Source organism: Lagenorhynchus albirostris, chromosome 11 (genome assembly GCF_949774975.1).
Source record: "Lagenorhynchus albirostris chromosome 11, mLagAlb1.1, whole genome shotgun sequence".
In the NCBI taxonomy this organism is placed as follows: Eukaryota; Metazoa; Chordata; class Mammalia; order Artiodactyla; family Delphinidae; genus Lagenorhynchus; species Lagenorhynchus albirostris.
This window is the reverse complement of record NC_083105.1, coordinates 19750595-19768620: the sequence shown is the minus strand read 5'-3', so window position 1 is coordinate 19768620 and position 18026 is coordinate 19750595. Positions and strand designations below refer to the sequence as shown.

The 18026-nt window shown below is 36.3% G+C and overlaps 1 protein-coding gene across 1 annotated transcript in view; it reads left to right on the top strand.

Moving 5' to 3' along the window:
* The window catches only part of PARPBP (PARP1 binding protein), a 90614-nt gene that overhangs the window by 67124 nt on the left and 5464 nt on the right, over nucleotides 1-18026 (top strand). The window contains exons 7-9 of the mRNA XM_060164757.1: nucleotides 4962-5145; nucleotides 8152-8330; nucleotides 10618-10699. Of these exons, the coding sequence (XP_060020740.1) occupies nucleotides 4962-5145; nucleotides 8152-8330; nucleotides 10618-10699 (445 nt within the window). The remainder of the gene's footprint in view (nucleotides 1-4961; nucleotides 5146-8151; nucleotides 8331-10617; nucleotides 10700-18026) is intronic.

Here is an 18026-nt window from a genome sequence, read left to right as displayed (position 1 = left end):
TAGTTTTTTCTTTTGCCCTAACCAGGTACGTGGGGGGTTCCTTGCCTTTTGGGAGGTCTGAGGTCTTCTGCCAGCGTTCAGTAGGTGCTCCGTAGGAGTTGTTCCACGCGTAGATGTACTTCTGGTGTATCTGTGGAGAGGAAGGTCGACACTTTCATATTTGATTATCCTTCTGAATCTTTTCCAAAACTCTTCCATTAGAGATTACTTCCCAGAAAAAGCACATGGTGTTAACTATGTTTTTATTTTGGCTACATTTCATCCAATTATTTTCTGTGTTTTTAATTGAAAATTAAGAAAAAGCCAGTTGGAAAAGAGTGCCTGTTTACATAAAATAATTCTTAAGAGTCCGTTCAGACTTCTGATTACAGATGTATAGCAGGCTAGGTCCCTTGATTGACCCTTCCATTGAAAATAATTAATACTGCTGGACAACATATTTATAAAGTACTTAAATGCATTTATGAGTAGGTGAATGTAATGAAAATAGGCCAAAAACTGGGTGAAGGAAGAAAGTCAGAGAGGGAAGTCAAGAAGGGAAGCCAGCTTTTATTTTGAAAGAACTTGCTGAATTTGGTTATCTGGATTGTCTGTTCTTATAGTCACTAAAGTCTGAGGGAGGGGGACAAAGCCCAGGGACCGCCCAAGGTGAGGTGTCTGTTGGGACATACCCAACCTGTAGGGCTACTACCCTTTCAGCATAAAATGAACTAAGAATGAGAGCTTTAACTTGATATAGGGTTTCTAAGAAAGCCTACTTGGTAAAATGTTTTAGCACATTATTTAAGATTTAGAACAAGACAAGAGTTCCTGTTCTCATTTCTTTTCAGCGTAATATTGGATGTCCAATTCAGTGTTGTAAGGCAAGAAAAAGAAATATGAGATGTAACAGTTGAGAAGGAAGAAATAAAACTCTATTTAGTGATAATATGATTGTGTATGTAGAAAACTCCAAGACTCTAAAGGCAAATTATTAAAATTAATGGTAGAGTTTAACAGTGTTGCTGGGCACAGATCAATTAAAAAAAGCAATTGTATTTCTACGTCATAACCAAATAGAAAATGCTTTTTTTTTAAAACTTCAAAAATATAAAATACATAGAATAAATCTAATAAAAGCCATACTAGCTACCTTCCCCCTTGGAAGGTTCAGACTCAGTGTGGAAATCTCTCTCCCACTCAGGGTTTGTGTCCTGATCATATTGCTACTAGAGATTTTTGTCCTCAGGAAAACCCCCATTCATCCTGCTTACCACTCACAGCTTTCAACTTTCCATTCCAGCTTTTGTTACTTTTTTAGGGAAGCAATTGGGTGGTACTTGGAGATTTCCCCCGATTCTTACCAAGCCTAGTGGAATGTTCCCCTTGAGTAACTAGTCTGCCATAGTGTAAGTTGAAACTCTCTAAGTGCATTTCTACTGCAAATAATAATAATATGAAAAATAGTAAAGTATATGTCTTTTAATCTTACAAGTAAAAACTTCACACTCTTATGTGTGATAGCGGTCATTTATTCAATAGCGATATCAATTATTTCTTCTGTGTGCCAAGTTAGTATGATGATTAGTAAAATATGGTTCCTTTCTCAGGGAGCTAATTTTTTCATGAAATGTTTCCCAAGCTTGTCTAGTCATAAGAATCACCTGTGATATCTTCAAAAGAAATGCAGCTATTTAGTATCCTTGTCTGGAGATTGTGATTCAGTAAGATGGGATCTGGAGCTGATATTTTATTTTATTTTATTCTATTTTATTTTCTATTTTTTACTTATTTTTTATTTTTCAAGAATCAGGCCCTTTTTCTTATACGTGCTCTGGCCAGACTCTAACAAAGGGCTGTTTGGCCATGATCCACATCAAGCTCAGCAGATGACGTATAGGTGAGCCCCTAACCCCTAAGAAGGACAGCAGTGCACTGAAATTAGCACACCATTGAGTGGGTTCTTTGTATCAGAGAGACTAATCTACTAGTCTCCCTTTCAGATATTAACCAGTTACATTGTTAGTATTTGCATTACTCCTCCTATATCTTAGACCCATTTATTAGTGAGGGGACCTCCTTCTTCTCTGGCTTCATGTGTCCATGTGGAGGAACTTCCTCCAGAAAACACTACATTTCTCTGTCTACCTTTCATTCATTCTCCCCGACTCATAACTGGTAAGATTATAAGAACTGGGTATGGTTCCCTCAGCCTCTTTCTCCCTTTTAGAGCCGGCCTGCCCTCCAGGTGGAGGTGTATTCACTGGAGCTGACATTTTAAACAAATGCTGAGTATGATTCTGATGATCAGGCAAATTTGGAAGATACTGATGTAATGCACTCTCTGCAGTTTTCTTCTAACTTTCCTTCTCTATTTGGACAAGCTATTTATATGTGAACGGTCATGTTTCCAGTGTCGTTAGGGAACCTAGCTTCTTTCCTAAAACATAAAGCCTGGCAATAAGGCAATAATTCATAATTTCCTTTATGCTACTATAAAAGTCACAGAGAGGTTAAATAGCATATTCAAGGTAGAAAGTGAGGGAGCTGTGATGTGTGCTTAGGTTGTCTGACTCCATAGCCAGACCACACCACCTTCTCATTAGACACTGTGCAGCCTTTCCAGGGATACCTCTAGGGATGGAGATCTCTTAACTTCAAAAAAGAGCCCTCTTTTATTGTTGGACACCTTTAATGTCTTCCTTGTAATGGACCAAAATCCTTCCTCCTTGTAACATTGATTTTAGGTCAGCCTTCTAGAGCAGAACTGCAACCCAAATTCATTGAAGTTCAGGCTCAGTATAAAGAAACAATTGATTTCATGTTTGCAACAATACTTGTCTGTTGGCCATAATTGGTCCAGTCTCTGGTTTCCTTTAGATTAGTATTAACTAGTTTAATTTCCTCTTCCATATAATAACCCTTCTCATGTTAGAGTGCAATATCATGTATTTAAGGTCAGTCTCCTTCCTTACCATCTTCTTCCTAGCCGAGAACAAACACTGTGTGTTCTTGGACAAGCTATTAAACCTTTTTGAGACTCAGTTTTTTCATCTGTAATTTATGGGTAATAATACTTATTGAATTGGTTTAAAGATTAAGTTATGTAACCTTATAATTAGTGTACAGGAATGCTAGAGATTTCTGTGCATTAATTTTGTATACTGCTACTTTACCAAATTCATTGCTAAGACAGTCTCTTCAATAAGTGGTGCTGGGAAAACTGGACAGCTACATGTAAGAGAATGAAATTAGAACACTCCCTAACACCATACACAAAAATAAACTCAAAAAGGATTAAAGACCTAAATGTAAGGCCAGACACTATAAAACTCTTAGAGGAAAACATAGACAGAACACTCTATGATATAAATCACAGCAAGATCCTTTTTGACCCACCTCCTAGAGGAATGGAAATAAAAACAAAAATAAACAAATGGGAGCTAATGAAACTTAAAAGCTTTTGCACAGCAAAGGAAACCATAAACAAGATGAAAAGACAACCCTCAGAATGGGAGAAAATATTTGCAAATGAAGCAACTGACAAAGGATTGATCTCTAAAATTTACAAGCAGCTCATGCAGCTCAATATCAAAAAAACAAACAATGCAATCCAGAAATGGGCAGAAGACCTAAATAGACATTTCTCCAAAGAAGACATACAGATTTCCAAGAAACACATGAAAGGATGTTCCACATCACTACTCATTAGAGAAATGCAAATCAAATCTACAATGAGGTATCACCTCACACCAGTCAGAATGTCCATCATCAAAAAATCTACAAACAATAAATGCTGGAGAAGGTGTGGAGAAAAGGGAACCCTCTTGCACTGTTGGTGGGAATGTAAATTGATACAGCCGCTATGGAGAACAGTATGGAGGTTCCTTAAAAAACTAAAGATAGAGCTACCATATGACCCAGCAATCCCACTACTGGGCATATACCCTGAGAAAACCATAATTCAAAAAGAGTCATGTACCACAGTGTTCATTGCAGCTCTATTTACAATAGCCAGGACATGGAAGCAACCTAAGTGTCCATCAACAGATGAATGGATAAAGAAGATGTGGCACATATATACAATGGAATATTACTCCGCCATAAAAAGAAACGAAATTGAGCTATTTGTAGTGAGGTGGATGGACCTAGAGTCTGTCATACAGAGTGAAGTAAGTCAGAAAGAGAAAAAAAAATGCCTTATGCTAACACATATATATGGAATCTAAAAAAAAAAAAAAAGGTTCTGAAGAACCTAGGGCAGGACAGGAATAAAGACGCAGACGTAGAGAATGGACTTGAGGACACGGGGAGGGGGAAGGGTAAGCTGGGACAAAGTGAGAGAGTGGCATGGACATATACACACTACCAAATGTAAAATCGATAGCTAGTGGGAAGCAGCCGCATAGCACGGGGAGATGAGCTCGGTGCTTTGTGAACACCTAGAAGGGTGGGATAGGGAGGGTGGGAGATGCAAGAGGGAAGAGATATGGGGATATATATATATGTATAGCTGATTCACTTTGTTATAAAGCAGAAGCTAACACACCATTTTAAAGCAATTATACTCCAATAAAGATGTTAAAAAAAAGATTAAGTTATGTAGGATTTTAGGTTTTCAATGAGAGGTAGTTTGTGTTATCTTCGTTGTACCTAAAGGTATGTATTTTAAGTATATTGCATGTATATAACTGCATCTGAATCTTTTATCATATATCGTATATAACTAAATTATTTCATCTAGCTTTTAAATCAAGGAAGAAGTAACTTACCTTACTGAAATAACTTGCTTTTAGAAAAACTTTAAAATTTTGTTTCTAATGGTTCTCATCCTTTTCTTAAATATGTTACTGTTTGATTTCTAAGATTAAAGCCATATTCTTTGAAAAGTGTTGATTAACTCTGAGAATTATATTTTCAAGCTTATAAGCATATTGACATTTCTCATACTATTATAAAAGTGATCTTATTTCTATTTTCAGTATTGCAGGGGGTCGGATACTCTCAGTGATAAAGATGCAGCTGATTAAAGGCCAGAACAGCAGGGATCCTTTTTATAAAGCAATAGAGGAAGTTGCTCAAGATTTGGATTTGAGGATTAAAAGTATTATCAATTCTCAACAAGGAGACTTAGCTCTTAGTACCACTGACATCAGTCCTGCACGGGTAATGAGGTTTTTATTTTTCATTATCCTTCTGTACAAAACATTATATCTTCTACTTGCTGTAGAAATGGTTTACAATTGCTACTTAAGTCAGAAGAATGTGTTTACTCTGTTATAAGATGTTGAAAATATAAGTTTCTCAATAGATTATGCAGGATTATGTTCGACTTGGGTAAATCATAACCTCTATGGGCCAAATTGTCTCTGTTTGTTAAAGAAGCACATTGGATAATCTTCAGTATCCCTTGTAGCGCTAGAAATTTATAGTTCTTGATGGATATTAAGGTGTTTTGTCATATTTTTCAATAATTATTTTTATAAAACAATTATTTTCCCATTTAATCAGGTATAAAATAAGAGTCTGGTGTCTCTAGTTATGACCTCAGTACTAGGCACTCCACAGAACAACAGCAGAAATAGTTTCTACTCAGCAGTTTATTTTTCTTTTATAGAATTTTTCTATTTCCATGATCTCTTATTTACTACCTCCATTGCCAGATTACTGCAGACATTAGGAATTTTTCCTATGCTTAGTAATTGTTTAATTATATATTCCAGAAAATTTACCTCTTTCTTGTTTTTCTTACATAGATAGTCTGACATTATAAGGTATTAAAACTATAGTTTTATAGGAGAAATTGACTACCATGTCTTTAGTTCTAGAACAGAATTTTGGGGTACATGTTATAGTAATTCATTTGTTGCAGTTTAATTGTTCAGGTAACAAAATCCCCTTTTTATTAGGTATCATTGTGATAGCCCGTGTATGAAGAAAGACTTTTGCTTAATTTTTATGATTCACTTATTTTTCTGCAGCCCTCGGGCACTATTTTTAGCTATTTTCTATAACAATGCGTGTTTTTAGTTTAACTTGAAGGCGGGACATGGGGGAGATTCTGAGTTATTTCCCCACATATTTCATGTGTGTTAACACTTCTATGACAGCTTGGCTCAAATGACAACCAGGTTTTATTATAAGTATAAATCAGGAACTGTCACAGCTCAGATAATTAAGAGCGCCCAATCTCTCCCATTTCCTGTCACAAGAAATAAAGATGCAGACAACCTGGTTCTTAATTTTATGTTTTCAACCAAATTAGACATCTTTGAAAAATACGAATCAGTAATTCTCAATGAAGTTAGTATTAAACAGTATGGACTTCTCTGGTACTAATGAAAAATATATGTCAAGCACTAGATTGTGATAGACAATTTGTTAAAATTCTGGTGTAGCTATACATTACAGTTCACTTGGTAGCCTGAGTCAGCCAAGTAGAGAAAGGAGGCCAAGACCATGTTGATGAAACCTGAGGAAAGTGGTACAACTATAACAGATGTCCTCAAAAGGGCGACTCCGATATTTAAGCAAAATGTCCAACAACCCTATGGATTAGGCACTATCATCCCTATTTTACCAATGATTTAACTGAAGCACAGTGAGGTTAAGCAACTTTCCCAGAGGTATACAGCACATACAACTGATTAGTTGGTATGAACCCGATCAGAAATGCCATCAGAGTTTGTTCTTACGTGTGTCTATGTGTAATACTATCTTATCATATATTTTCCCTATTCTTCTATCTAGTTACTAAGTTTTTCCAGCTCTTCCCTTTTAATCCGCTTTTTCTTTATCTCCACAGCTACTATTTTAGTTCACTGCTACTACCTTCTTCATTTCTGAGCTGGACTATTACAGTCTCTTAATTTGTGGTCCTGTCTCCAGATTTAATAACAGTCTTACCCTGGAATATAAATATTTTACACATTTCCATCATTGCTGTCATTTTTCTAAAATGTAAATAGTATCATTTTATTTCCTTGCTTAATAAAGGAAGAGATTTTAACCTTGTAACAGATTGACTTATAACTTCTTTGTCTGATATACAATGCTTTCCCAGGCTCATCTCAATGACTCCCTGTCTGTTACGCTGATCTTCAGCCATTTCATGCCATGTAGTCTCTGAAAATACCATGTTCTCTCTTACCCTTTTGTGTCTCCTCTATGAAGCCATCCTTGATCCCAGGGTAAACTGATCATGACCTTTGGGTGTGCTCCCACTGCACAATTTATACATTCTCTTCGAAATAGCACTTAGGGGACTTCCCTGGTGGCGCAATGGTTAAGAATCCGCCTGCCAATGCAGGGGACACGAGTTCGATCCCTGGTCCGCAAAGATCCCACATGCCGCGGAGCAACTAAGCCTGTGTGCCACAACTACTGAAGCCGGCACGCCTAGAGCCGGTGCTCCACAACAAGAGAAGCCCGCGCACTCCAACGAAGAGTAGCCCCCACTCGCTGTAACTAGAGAAAGCCCGCACACAGCAACGAACACCCAATGCAGCCAAAAATAAATAAATAAATAAATGAATAAATAAATAAATATATATATTTAAGAAAAGGAAATAACACTTAGCACTCTGTAATGCCATTATTGGTTACTTATTTATTTTATAAAAGAGCCTACGGGTTCCTTGAGACACTAGTTTTTACCTTTGTAGCCTTAGCTTCAAATGCAATTCTTGGGACTTAGTATGTGCTTATGGGTGATTACTGAATGAATGAAGGTCAACTAGTTTTTTTATTTTTGCATTTGAGTAGATCTGTACAGCCATCTGTGGGGTTGGTATTCAGATCACCAGAATCTCACTTCTGGTATAAGAGAGAAAATATATCAGTATACAAAGAAGTTAAGTCACGAGGCTGAGATCACATAGATTGTAGCTAAACTTTCTGACTTATAAAGACTAATGTTATTTTGACCAAAATCTAATGTCTTCCTTTGATGATACTATTTTCTATATTTTTTGTGCTTCTGGAAGTTCATAAGATTGATTTTATTATGGCTTGAGGGATAAATATTTACATGCCGTAGATCCACTTCTCGTGGCTGATTTTTTTATAGCTTAATAGAAGAGGAAGAACAATAGCACATGAAATGGAAAAGAGTGGCTGATTGACCCAGCTGGGGTGATTGTCACATTTATTTGAAATTGTTTCCTGTTCTAGCCAAAATCTCATGCCATAAACCATGGCACTGCATACTGTGGCAGAGATACTGTGAAAACTTTACTAGTTCTTTTGGATGAAGAAGCAGCCAGTGCTCCTACCAAAAACAAAGCAGAGCTTTTATATGACGATGAAAACACAATTCATCATAATGGAACTTCTATTCTTACACTTTTTAGGTAAGTAATGTGGAAGTTATATGTATGTGAATATTAACTTAAGTCTATAAAGGAAATTTTTGGAAAAAACACCTCATTTGTTATAAAAGAAATACATGCTATGGATAGGAAAGTTGGGAACTACAGAAAAGTGTGAAGAGAAAAAATAAAAGTTAGTTAAAGGGAGATTGAACATTTGAATGTGAGGGAGTTATATGTAAAAGTAGTATTTTGTGAGAGTATGAGTGGTGGTTTTTGTTTTTGTGTTCTTGTTTTTTGCTGTGGAAATATTTGCATAGATATTTGTGTCAAAAACTTTGCTAAATGCTTTCACTTATATCAGCCCTCACAGCAGTCTCTTTTAGTAGTCTCCCCAATTTATAAGTGAAGAATTAGAGACTTGAGAGAGATAGCAAGCAATTTGTCTAAGTTGGCAAGCAGCAAAGGTGTCTTTCTTCAGAACCTGAGGTCTCTGCTCCAAAGATTGTGCTATTTTGCTTGAGAATAGGAGAGTCGGTATACACTAGACTTACACTGGAATTGACATTTACTTGTTCTTCATCGCATTATGAAGAAAATACTAAATTACTGTTGGTATTCTGTGCAAGACATTGATACTCACCAATTTTAACAACAATTCGGTCAAACACTGAGTTGGTGATATTTTTAATTAATGAACATTCATTTATAGAAACATTTAAAATTTTAGAATAACGGTTTAAAATTGTATTATTACATTGTGGAGGATTTTTAAAAAATTGTCCTGTTTGATCTTTTCTATTTTCTGCTTGAGCCACTTTCTAGAAATCTGATTTTAGTCTAAAATTGTTCATATCTATCTATGATTGCTTTACCTTCTCTCTCTCTCTCTCCTGTGCTTCACTATCTTTTCTCTTTAAAGAGAAACTTTATAATGCTCTATCATTCAGTGTTGTCTTCTAATTCCTTTGCAATGAAAATTTATTTTATCAATGATTTACTTATACCCTGTGTTGGAATCCCAGAAAAGAGTTAAAGAAAATGAACCTTTGTTTTTTTCCTCCTGTCAACTTACTTCTGTTTAACAAAGTTTGCTTTTAGGTAGAAATATAAATGATTTAGATTTTCTCTTAGATTGAATTCTGTCATTTTCTTAGAGAAAATTATTTTGTGTTTGTAGGATTTTCTAAATAAAATTAATCCCCATATACATTTTAAAGAGGTATTTTTCTATACTCAATTATGTGGCCAAACACGTTTATAGTTACCTTAGCATTTTCAATTGTCATTGTGCAGACAAGTACCAGTCCATGGTAAAGTATATTTTTAAGGGTCTGCATTGAAATGATAAAATTAAGGACAATGTATATGAATGTAAGTCAATGTAGGGTTATAAACTAGTCTTTCTTAGAATAGACTATCCCTTATTCTTTTTATAAAAAATAAATGTATTTATTTAATTTATTTATTTTTGGCTGCATTGGGTCTTTGTTGCTGCGCACGGGCTTTCTCTAGTTGTGGCAAGCGGGGGCTACTCTTTGTTGCAGTGCATGGGCTTCTCATTGCGATGGCTTCTCTTGTTTCAGAGCATGGGCTCTAGGCACACGGGCTTCAGTAGTTGTGGCATGCAGGCTCAGTAGTTGTGGCTTGCAGGCTCTAGAGTGCAGGCTCAGTAGTTGTGGCACACGGGCTTAGCTGTTCCCCGGCATGTGGGATCTTCCTGGACCAGGGCTCGAACCCGTGTCACCTGCATTGGCAGGCGGATTCTTAACCACTGTGCCACCAGGGGAGCCCCCTTTATTCTTATGTAATGGTCTTTTGACACAAAGGGGTTATGACTCTGGCTCTATTAAGCTAAAAAGGAATTTACTGAGGAATCCATGTTTGGCTCCAAATTGCCAGTATCTCCTTCTCTATCATGTCTTCTCTGACCCTCCTATTTCTAAACTATGCTTTTCTCTTGAATTTCCCTGCCATGGCATCTGTCTTCTTTTATTTTGAATTTTAGTTATGTTCCCTTACTTAGATCAAGATACCTGAATTCAGAGCCAGTGAATGAATGAACTTTCTATTCTTCACAACATCTTATACAGTGCCTTACATATAGTAGAAGCTCAAATATTTAGTGGCTGAATTAATTAATTAAGCAAATTATTAGTATTTAGAACTCTCAGAATAGGAATATGGACACTTTTAAATAGTATTGTAAACAACTAGGTTCAGTTGTTCAGAATAAACTTTCATTCTCTAACTGCTTTTGGATAGCGGAGAGGTGTAAACTAGTTTAAAAGCTACTTTGGTTTATAAACTTTTGCTTTTTTTGGACTAGATCTCCCACACAAGTGAATAACTCATCGATGAAACCCCTAAGGGAACGTATCCATATGTCAGTGCAAGAGAAAACAATTAAGGTACAATTTAATATACTATCATGAAAATGATAAAAATCAGTTTACTTTTAGAAGAATAAATATATAAAGCTGAGCTGGGTATTATAAACATACATTATACATGGAACAATAGGCATTAAATGGAAAATAAGTTATGACAGTTGACACACAGAAACTTTCCTTTTAATACAATCTTGGCTAATCTGTCTCTGGTTTATTCAATACCTTGGACCTAAAAGAAGGAAAGGAATAAGCACCTGCTATGGTAAGTGTTCAATAAATATGTGTTCAGTGAATGAGGGGGAAAATAAAGAGGAGATGGTTTTCTCATTTACATTTCTAATATCTTAAACTGAATCTTGAGAGTCCATATAATTTCAGTTTTGTTCCCATCTGAAGACATAATGGCAGAATGTAATTGATTTTGGATTGAGACAAGGAGAACATTTCACATTGTTCATTGACTAGAGCTATTCTTTATATTTTCACTTGGTTTGAACTGAGTATCCCAGTTCTCATTTGAAACATTTGTGCCTGTAAGTAGTCAGTAACATGTTTTTAGGCACTTAAATTTTTCTTGGTCTTATTTTTCAAAAAAGAAGCTTGTTTTTAACTCATTGATTTATTCAGCATACTTTTATTGGGTATCTGCTATGTGCCAGACACTGTTCTATGGTTGGGAATTCATTCATTTGTTCAACAAAATTTTCATGTAAAATTTACAATTATCCTTAAATTATCAAATAATTATTCATCTTTTGATATAACTTTGAGAACTCTAATTTGTTCTTTATATTCCCATTTGGAAAGTTAGTCCCAATTAGTAAAGCCTTTAGTTATCTGTTTCTTCTACATACCCCAAGTCCATTTAGTTTATTTAGATTAATAAGTCTTATCTTCCTATTGGTTATTACTAGCTGTTAGTAGTTAACATCTATGGAATACATCATTGATTTTTATATAATTTTTCTGTGAAAAAACTTGTCAATTCTTTGTTATATTAACCTAAGTACTTGTAGTCGAGGTGTAAGATTTTTGGAAAAAACACCTATCCTTTGGACTTGATTAGAAACGGAAATGTAACAGAGTCTTTAATTTTTCCCTGCTATGGCTACTGACAAACTTTAATATTTTCATTTAAAAATCATTGGGAGATGCAAGAGGAAGGGGATATGGGGATATATGTATACATATAGCTGATTCACTTTGTTATACAGCAGAAACTAACACAACATTGTAAGGCAATTATACTCCAATAAAGATGTTAAAAAAAATTCAAGTAATACCATTAAACAGTGAAGTAGATATCTGTAAACTACTTAGAAAATTGTCTGAAACCTAATAGATTAACGATAAAAGTTATCTTCCTGTGCAATCTTCTATATGTAATAAATTCAGGTAAAAAGTAAAAAAATAAAGATCATTGGGATATTTTGTTAAACTAAGTAAATCAAAATGAAAAGATCTGTCTGAATAATGAGAAGGTGTTTTTAAAAATTGGTAAGAGTCAACTAATTACTGTAAAATTTATGAACCAATTTGTAAAGTTTTGGGAGGTAGAAGAGACAGTATCTGATCCAGTCTCATTTATAGATGAGGAGATCAAAATCCTTGAGAAAGCACCTTATCCAAGATATCATAACTACCAGGAAATATTTTATGCCATTGTGCAAAGCCATGGATAAATACTAATAAGACTATAATTACATTGCTTCTGTTACTTAATAGTGGAGCTGGCTTACTCCACGTAGCTCTGAAACTAAATGGCAATAGAGAAAGGAAGGAATTGGTGTTTATGGTTATATTTTATAGTACAGTACTCTTTATGAAAGCAAAGTGTGAAAATAATTGGTTTAGCCAGGTATACAGCTGAACCATGGCCAGATCGAGTACTTGCTGGAATAACAAAAAATGCTGCTAATATTTACTACTAAGTAACTATGGAAAAGTAGTTTAACAGCTTTTAACCTTATTATCCTGTTACTTTTTCTCTTTTGGCATTTAATTCTCTTTTTTATCATGGAAAGGATATATAATCTACACTTGAAAAACTGTCTTGGAAAGACAAAGGTAGATACTGTTAGAAAACTTAGAATTTTGATGTTGTAGATCATACTTGATTGTGAAATATCCATGTCATTATTATTTGCGGCAAATTAACTTTTCTTGGATTTTCATTTCCTTGTTCATAAATAGAAATAGGCACTCCTGATCCCCAAATCCTATGAAACCACTTTGGAAAGTGTTCATTAACTCATTTGAAATGCTCAAGTTTTATTTTCTACTGTAGCTTATTTGGAAAATTGTCTATGATGGTCAAATAAATTCCCCTGGGAAGGAAATTAGAAGGTTCTTCCTGAACCTTCATGGATTTGGTAGGAGCCTTTAGAGAATGCTTTCTTCCCATTCTTACCCCAGTTTCCAAGCGATTTATACAAGTACCTTCATACGTTTTTATTATAAGATCTTTCCAGGAGACATTTACCTTATTAGGTCCCTGTAAATTAATTAGTTTTATTCCTTCCAGCTTGATTTAGCCATATTTTGCTTTTCAGACACAACTGAAAAGTTGTATATACATATATTTTTCCTTATTCTGAGTCTAGTGTTTTCCTCCATATTATATGTATGTCCGAATAATCATCACCGTTAACTAACAATAACTTAAGTCAGTGGATCAGAAAAATGCTAGATCTTTAAAAGTCGACGTAGTTGGGACAGTGAAAATTAGGACATAGGTAGTTGGAAAAAATAGACTGGCTCTAACTCTGGTACCTATTATAAGCAGCGAGGCAGTACAATGCTCATGGTGTTGGAAAATTAGATATCCATGTTTAACCTTTAGGGTATTCCAAAACTGAGTATATCCAAATAAAATGGTATATTGAGTTCAATTAGAATTTCCTTCCCCTAATACTTAAAATGAGTACAAAATAGCAATAACTAGCAAAAATATTCACCAAGAGCAAACAACAGAAAATAATTTAATTGGATACAATAAATTTCAGAAACGATGGCCAAGAAAGGAAAGAAGATTTCAGAGGGAAAAGGCACGACATGATTTAGCAACTTAATCTAGCCCCAGTCTCCACATAGTGTGCTAGTGAGTTGACAAAGTCCTGAGAATTATCACTAAAATATTTCCAAAACTGAGAAGCCAACTGTGTGTTCTTTTTTTTTTTTTTCTTTTTAGAGAAATAGTAGAAGTGGCAACTACATAGTAATGTGGAAAATGAACTCTGGGATTTACACATTGACACAGTGAAGGCTCTAGTGCTGCATACTGAATTGTGGAAATTATCCAAATGATCCCCTTGCATTTGAATGAAATACAGCCTCTAAATAGAGGGACTTTTTATGGTACATATAATACATAATAAATTCTTAGAAGAAAGTGAGGAACCAACCCAGAAATTTTTTCAGATTGCCTATCTCCTCAACTGAATGTTACTTTTGCCTCCACCGTTCTTCAGGCTACAGAAAAATGGGGGATAACAGAAAATATGCAGCCTTCAAAATGTAACTGAGGAGCAAGTAAAATGCTGTCAAATAAGGAGGAAACAGAATCAAGAAACCACTCACAGGCTTGGAGGCTTCTGTTTCTAACTAGGATGTAGTAGATCATGGCAAAATACCATTTCTGCTACAATAACAAAATAAAAGGCAGATAAGTTGGGGAAAATATTTTAAAAGACATAAGAAAGCTATGTAAGCAAAACAGTTTAAATAAACTAAAAATCTGGAGAGGGTAAAGTTCTTCTGAGGTGAACAGACTATTATCAGAGTTTTCTTCCCTGGGATTATTTTTCCAATTTTGGGTATGAGCCAAGGATTGATCTTGGCCCATGTAAAGGAACTCACTGACGGAAAGAGGAACTAACAGATATTTTGATGTCTTGAGGGGCTGGCAACAATTTGGAAACTTTGGGGCCCTGAATGCACAGTTATTTTTACCTACGGCACCTATGCTGAATTTTGGAGCTGAGTGGGAGGTTAAGGAACCTCAATCCAGTATACTAAAATCACCTGTAGTCTTGCAGTAGCACAGAAGACAAGGCTCCTCTTGAGGAGTGTGACCTGGCTCAAACGCATGGCTGTTGCCTTCTCAAGATATTTGCCACGTTTGGAAATGAAGAGGGTTGGGAGACCGAAGAATACAATGTAAAGACCTTTGAAAGACAGACTGAATCCCCCAGAGTTTCAGGTCAGAGGTGATAGAGATCCACAAGGCTCTCAGTTGAAAGCTTGGGAGGGACATTCCCGAAGGAGAGGTTAAGAACCAGAAGTCAAGTATGAGTTATGACAGCTGCAACCCAGCTTTGACTCAGGTCAGTCCCTGTCGGCATTGCGGTTATCAGCCCCTCTCTGTGTCTGCCTAACAGAGACAAGGGAAACCCTTGATAGAAGATTTCATCTGGAGCCTCTATAGTTCCTTTATATACTGGACATGAGAAGAGACAGGAAGACTTGTCCTTTAATCAAGAGAAAAAACTAACAATAGAGGCAGACTCACAAATGACCCAGCTACTGGAATCAGCTGACAAGGAATGAAATTTTTTTTTTTTAACATTTAAAGGTAATTAGGGCTTCCCTGGTGGTGCAGTGGTTGGGAGTCCGCCTGCTGATGGAGGGGATGCGGGTTTGTGCCACGGTCTGGGAGGATCCCACGTGCCGCGGAGTGGCTGGGCCCGTGGGCTGTGGCCGCTGGGCCTGCGCGTCCAGAGCCTGTGCTCCGCGGCGGGAGAGGCCACAACAGTGGGGCCCACGTACCACAAAAAAAAAAAAAAAAAAAGGTAATTAAAGGAAAAGGGCAAAATGGATGAAAAATTGGGAAATTCCAACAGAGAATCAATTTTTTTATTTTTTGGCAAGCTGCACAGCTTGCGGGATCTCAGTTCCCTGACCAGGGATTGAACCTGGGCCATGGCAGTTAAATTGCCAAATCCTAACCACTAGACCACCGGGAACTCCCAAGAATCAAAAATTTTAAATCAGAACCAAATGGACATTGCAGAACTGTAAAAACATTATCTAAAATTAATAATTCATTAGGTGAATTTATTTATTTATTTTAAAGATTTTTTGATGTGGACCATTTTTAAAGTCTTTATTGAATTTGTTACAATATTGCTTCTTTATTATGGGTTTTTTTTTTTTTTTTTGGCCCCGAGGCATGTGGGATCTTAGCTTCCCAACCAGGAGTTGAACTCGCACTCCGTGCATTCAAAGGCGAAGTCTTAACCACTGGACCATCAGGGAAGTCCCTAGGTGAATTTAATAGTAGACCAGACATAGCATTAGGTAGCATAGTGGACATGAAGGTAGGTCATTAGAAAAAAGTCCAAACTAAAGCAAAGAGAGAATAAAGAATAAAAAAGCAGAAGAGAAGAGTAGGACACAGAAAATGTCTAACATATGCCTAACTGGATCCTCAGAACGAGAGGAGAAAATAGGATTGAAATAGTATTTGAAGATATAATGATTGTAATATTTTCCAAAGCTTAATTGGTCCTTTCACATCAGGTAGTAGTTAGAAGATGTGAGGAACAGATGTGTGGTTTCCTTTAATAATGTACAGTTGCATATGGGTTCCAATATTATGGACCTAGCAAGCTAAAAAATGTCCCTGAGTCCTTTGAAAATCCATCTGCCTTTCATGTATGTGCCACACACACACACAGGACATAGATTGTAAAGCTTCTTTCCAGAGCAGTGTTCTCCAGTAGAACTTCTGTGGAAATGTTAGGTAATTTGTGCTATCCAGTACTGTAGGTGCTAGCCACGTGTGACTATTGAGCACTTGAAATGTGGTACTGCCACTGAGGAACTCGATTTTTAATTCTATTTAATTTTAATTAATTAGCTACACATGGCCAGCATATTAAACAGTTGCATTTCTAGTGGATTAAAGATACACACAAATGCAATAACTGAAAACCCATAAGTAGAGGAAATGGTGCTCTGACCATGAGAGATTAGAATAAATAGGATTTAAATAGGGAGAGAGGATGGAAGAGAGCATTGCAGGTGGAGCAAACAACTGATGAAAAAGTATTAGATTGTCTTAGCTAGTATAAAGAGGCTGTGCATACCATAGTGAACAAAATAAGTGAATAAATAATGTGGGGCAAGGTTAAGGAAGGTGTGGCTTTTGTACTTTTTGTGGGGCTTATTGTAAGGATATGTGCATGAGAACCTAAGAAAGGTGGAATATTTAAGAACTTGAAAGTAATGGTGGATATAATGGGGCTTAAGGACTTCAGCTGCATGGTTCTCTGTACTTAAATGTGATGTAACTTTGTGTGTATACCTCTCTCTTGTTTCTGTACCAAATGGTTTTCTTACTCTATTGAACAGAGTAGAGTTTACTCTGTACATGTTTTTCTATTGATATATCAGAGCTTTTGCCCTTAGGGTGCTTTAACTGTTCTTTACCAGTCTACTTCTCTCATTTCTGTGTGCTGTGGTTTCTTTACTCTCCGTACATCTTTTTCTACCTCCAAGCTTTTGCTTACTCTTGGTTTCTGTTCCCTCATACCTTCTGCTCGCATACACCTGTTAGAGTGTGTTATAATTTTACTTAATTAATGCACTCAGCAAACATGTATTAAATGCCTACTGGATACCGGGCTCTGTCCTAGGCACTGTAAATATATCAGCAAGCAAAACAGACAAAAACCCCTGCCCTGATGGGCAAGTTGTCCCCCAATATTTGTGGGACTAGGGTGGAAGAACATAAATGGAAACCCCTGATCTACCCCCACAATCCTTTTAATGCTAGTTCTGTTCCATACTGTTAGACACACTCCACCCAGAAATGTATACATCCCGCTCCCTGTCACCCTTGTCATAAACAATCAGCCCTTCCTAAAGGAAGAGGCCAGTGCTGGCCCAGTGCCTAGGCAGTTTAAGCAGGGAATTCTGGGGTGCCAGGTTCTTGGAACAGGATCTAAAAGGAGGAGTCATAGTCTCCTAGTGGGCATATCCAAGTCCCTGTGGACTTATTCCTCACCCGGTGTGATGAAGAGGGCCAGAGCAGGCCATCAGTTGGCAAACTAAGGTTTTGTTCATGGAGCTTACCTTTTAGTTGGGAGAGGCAGATAATAAACAAAACAAACAAGTGAATTATATGGTATATTAGAAGGTTATCAGTGCTATGGCAGGAAATAAAGTAGGGGAGGGGGGTAAGAAGAGTGTGTTCCTTTGTGTGTGTTTTGGTTTTAAAGGGAATGATCAGTACAGGTCTCTTTGAGAAGGTGACATTAAGCAAAGGCTTTAAGGGAATGAGCAGCATTTTTCATTAGAATGAAAATGGGATGTTTGTATTAGTCTGAACTAAAATTTGAAC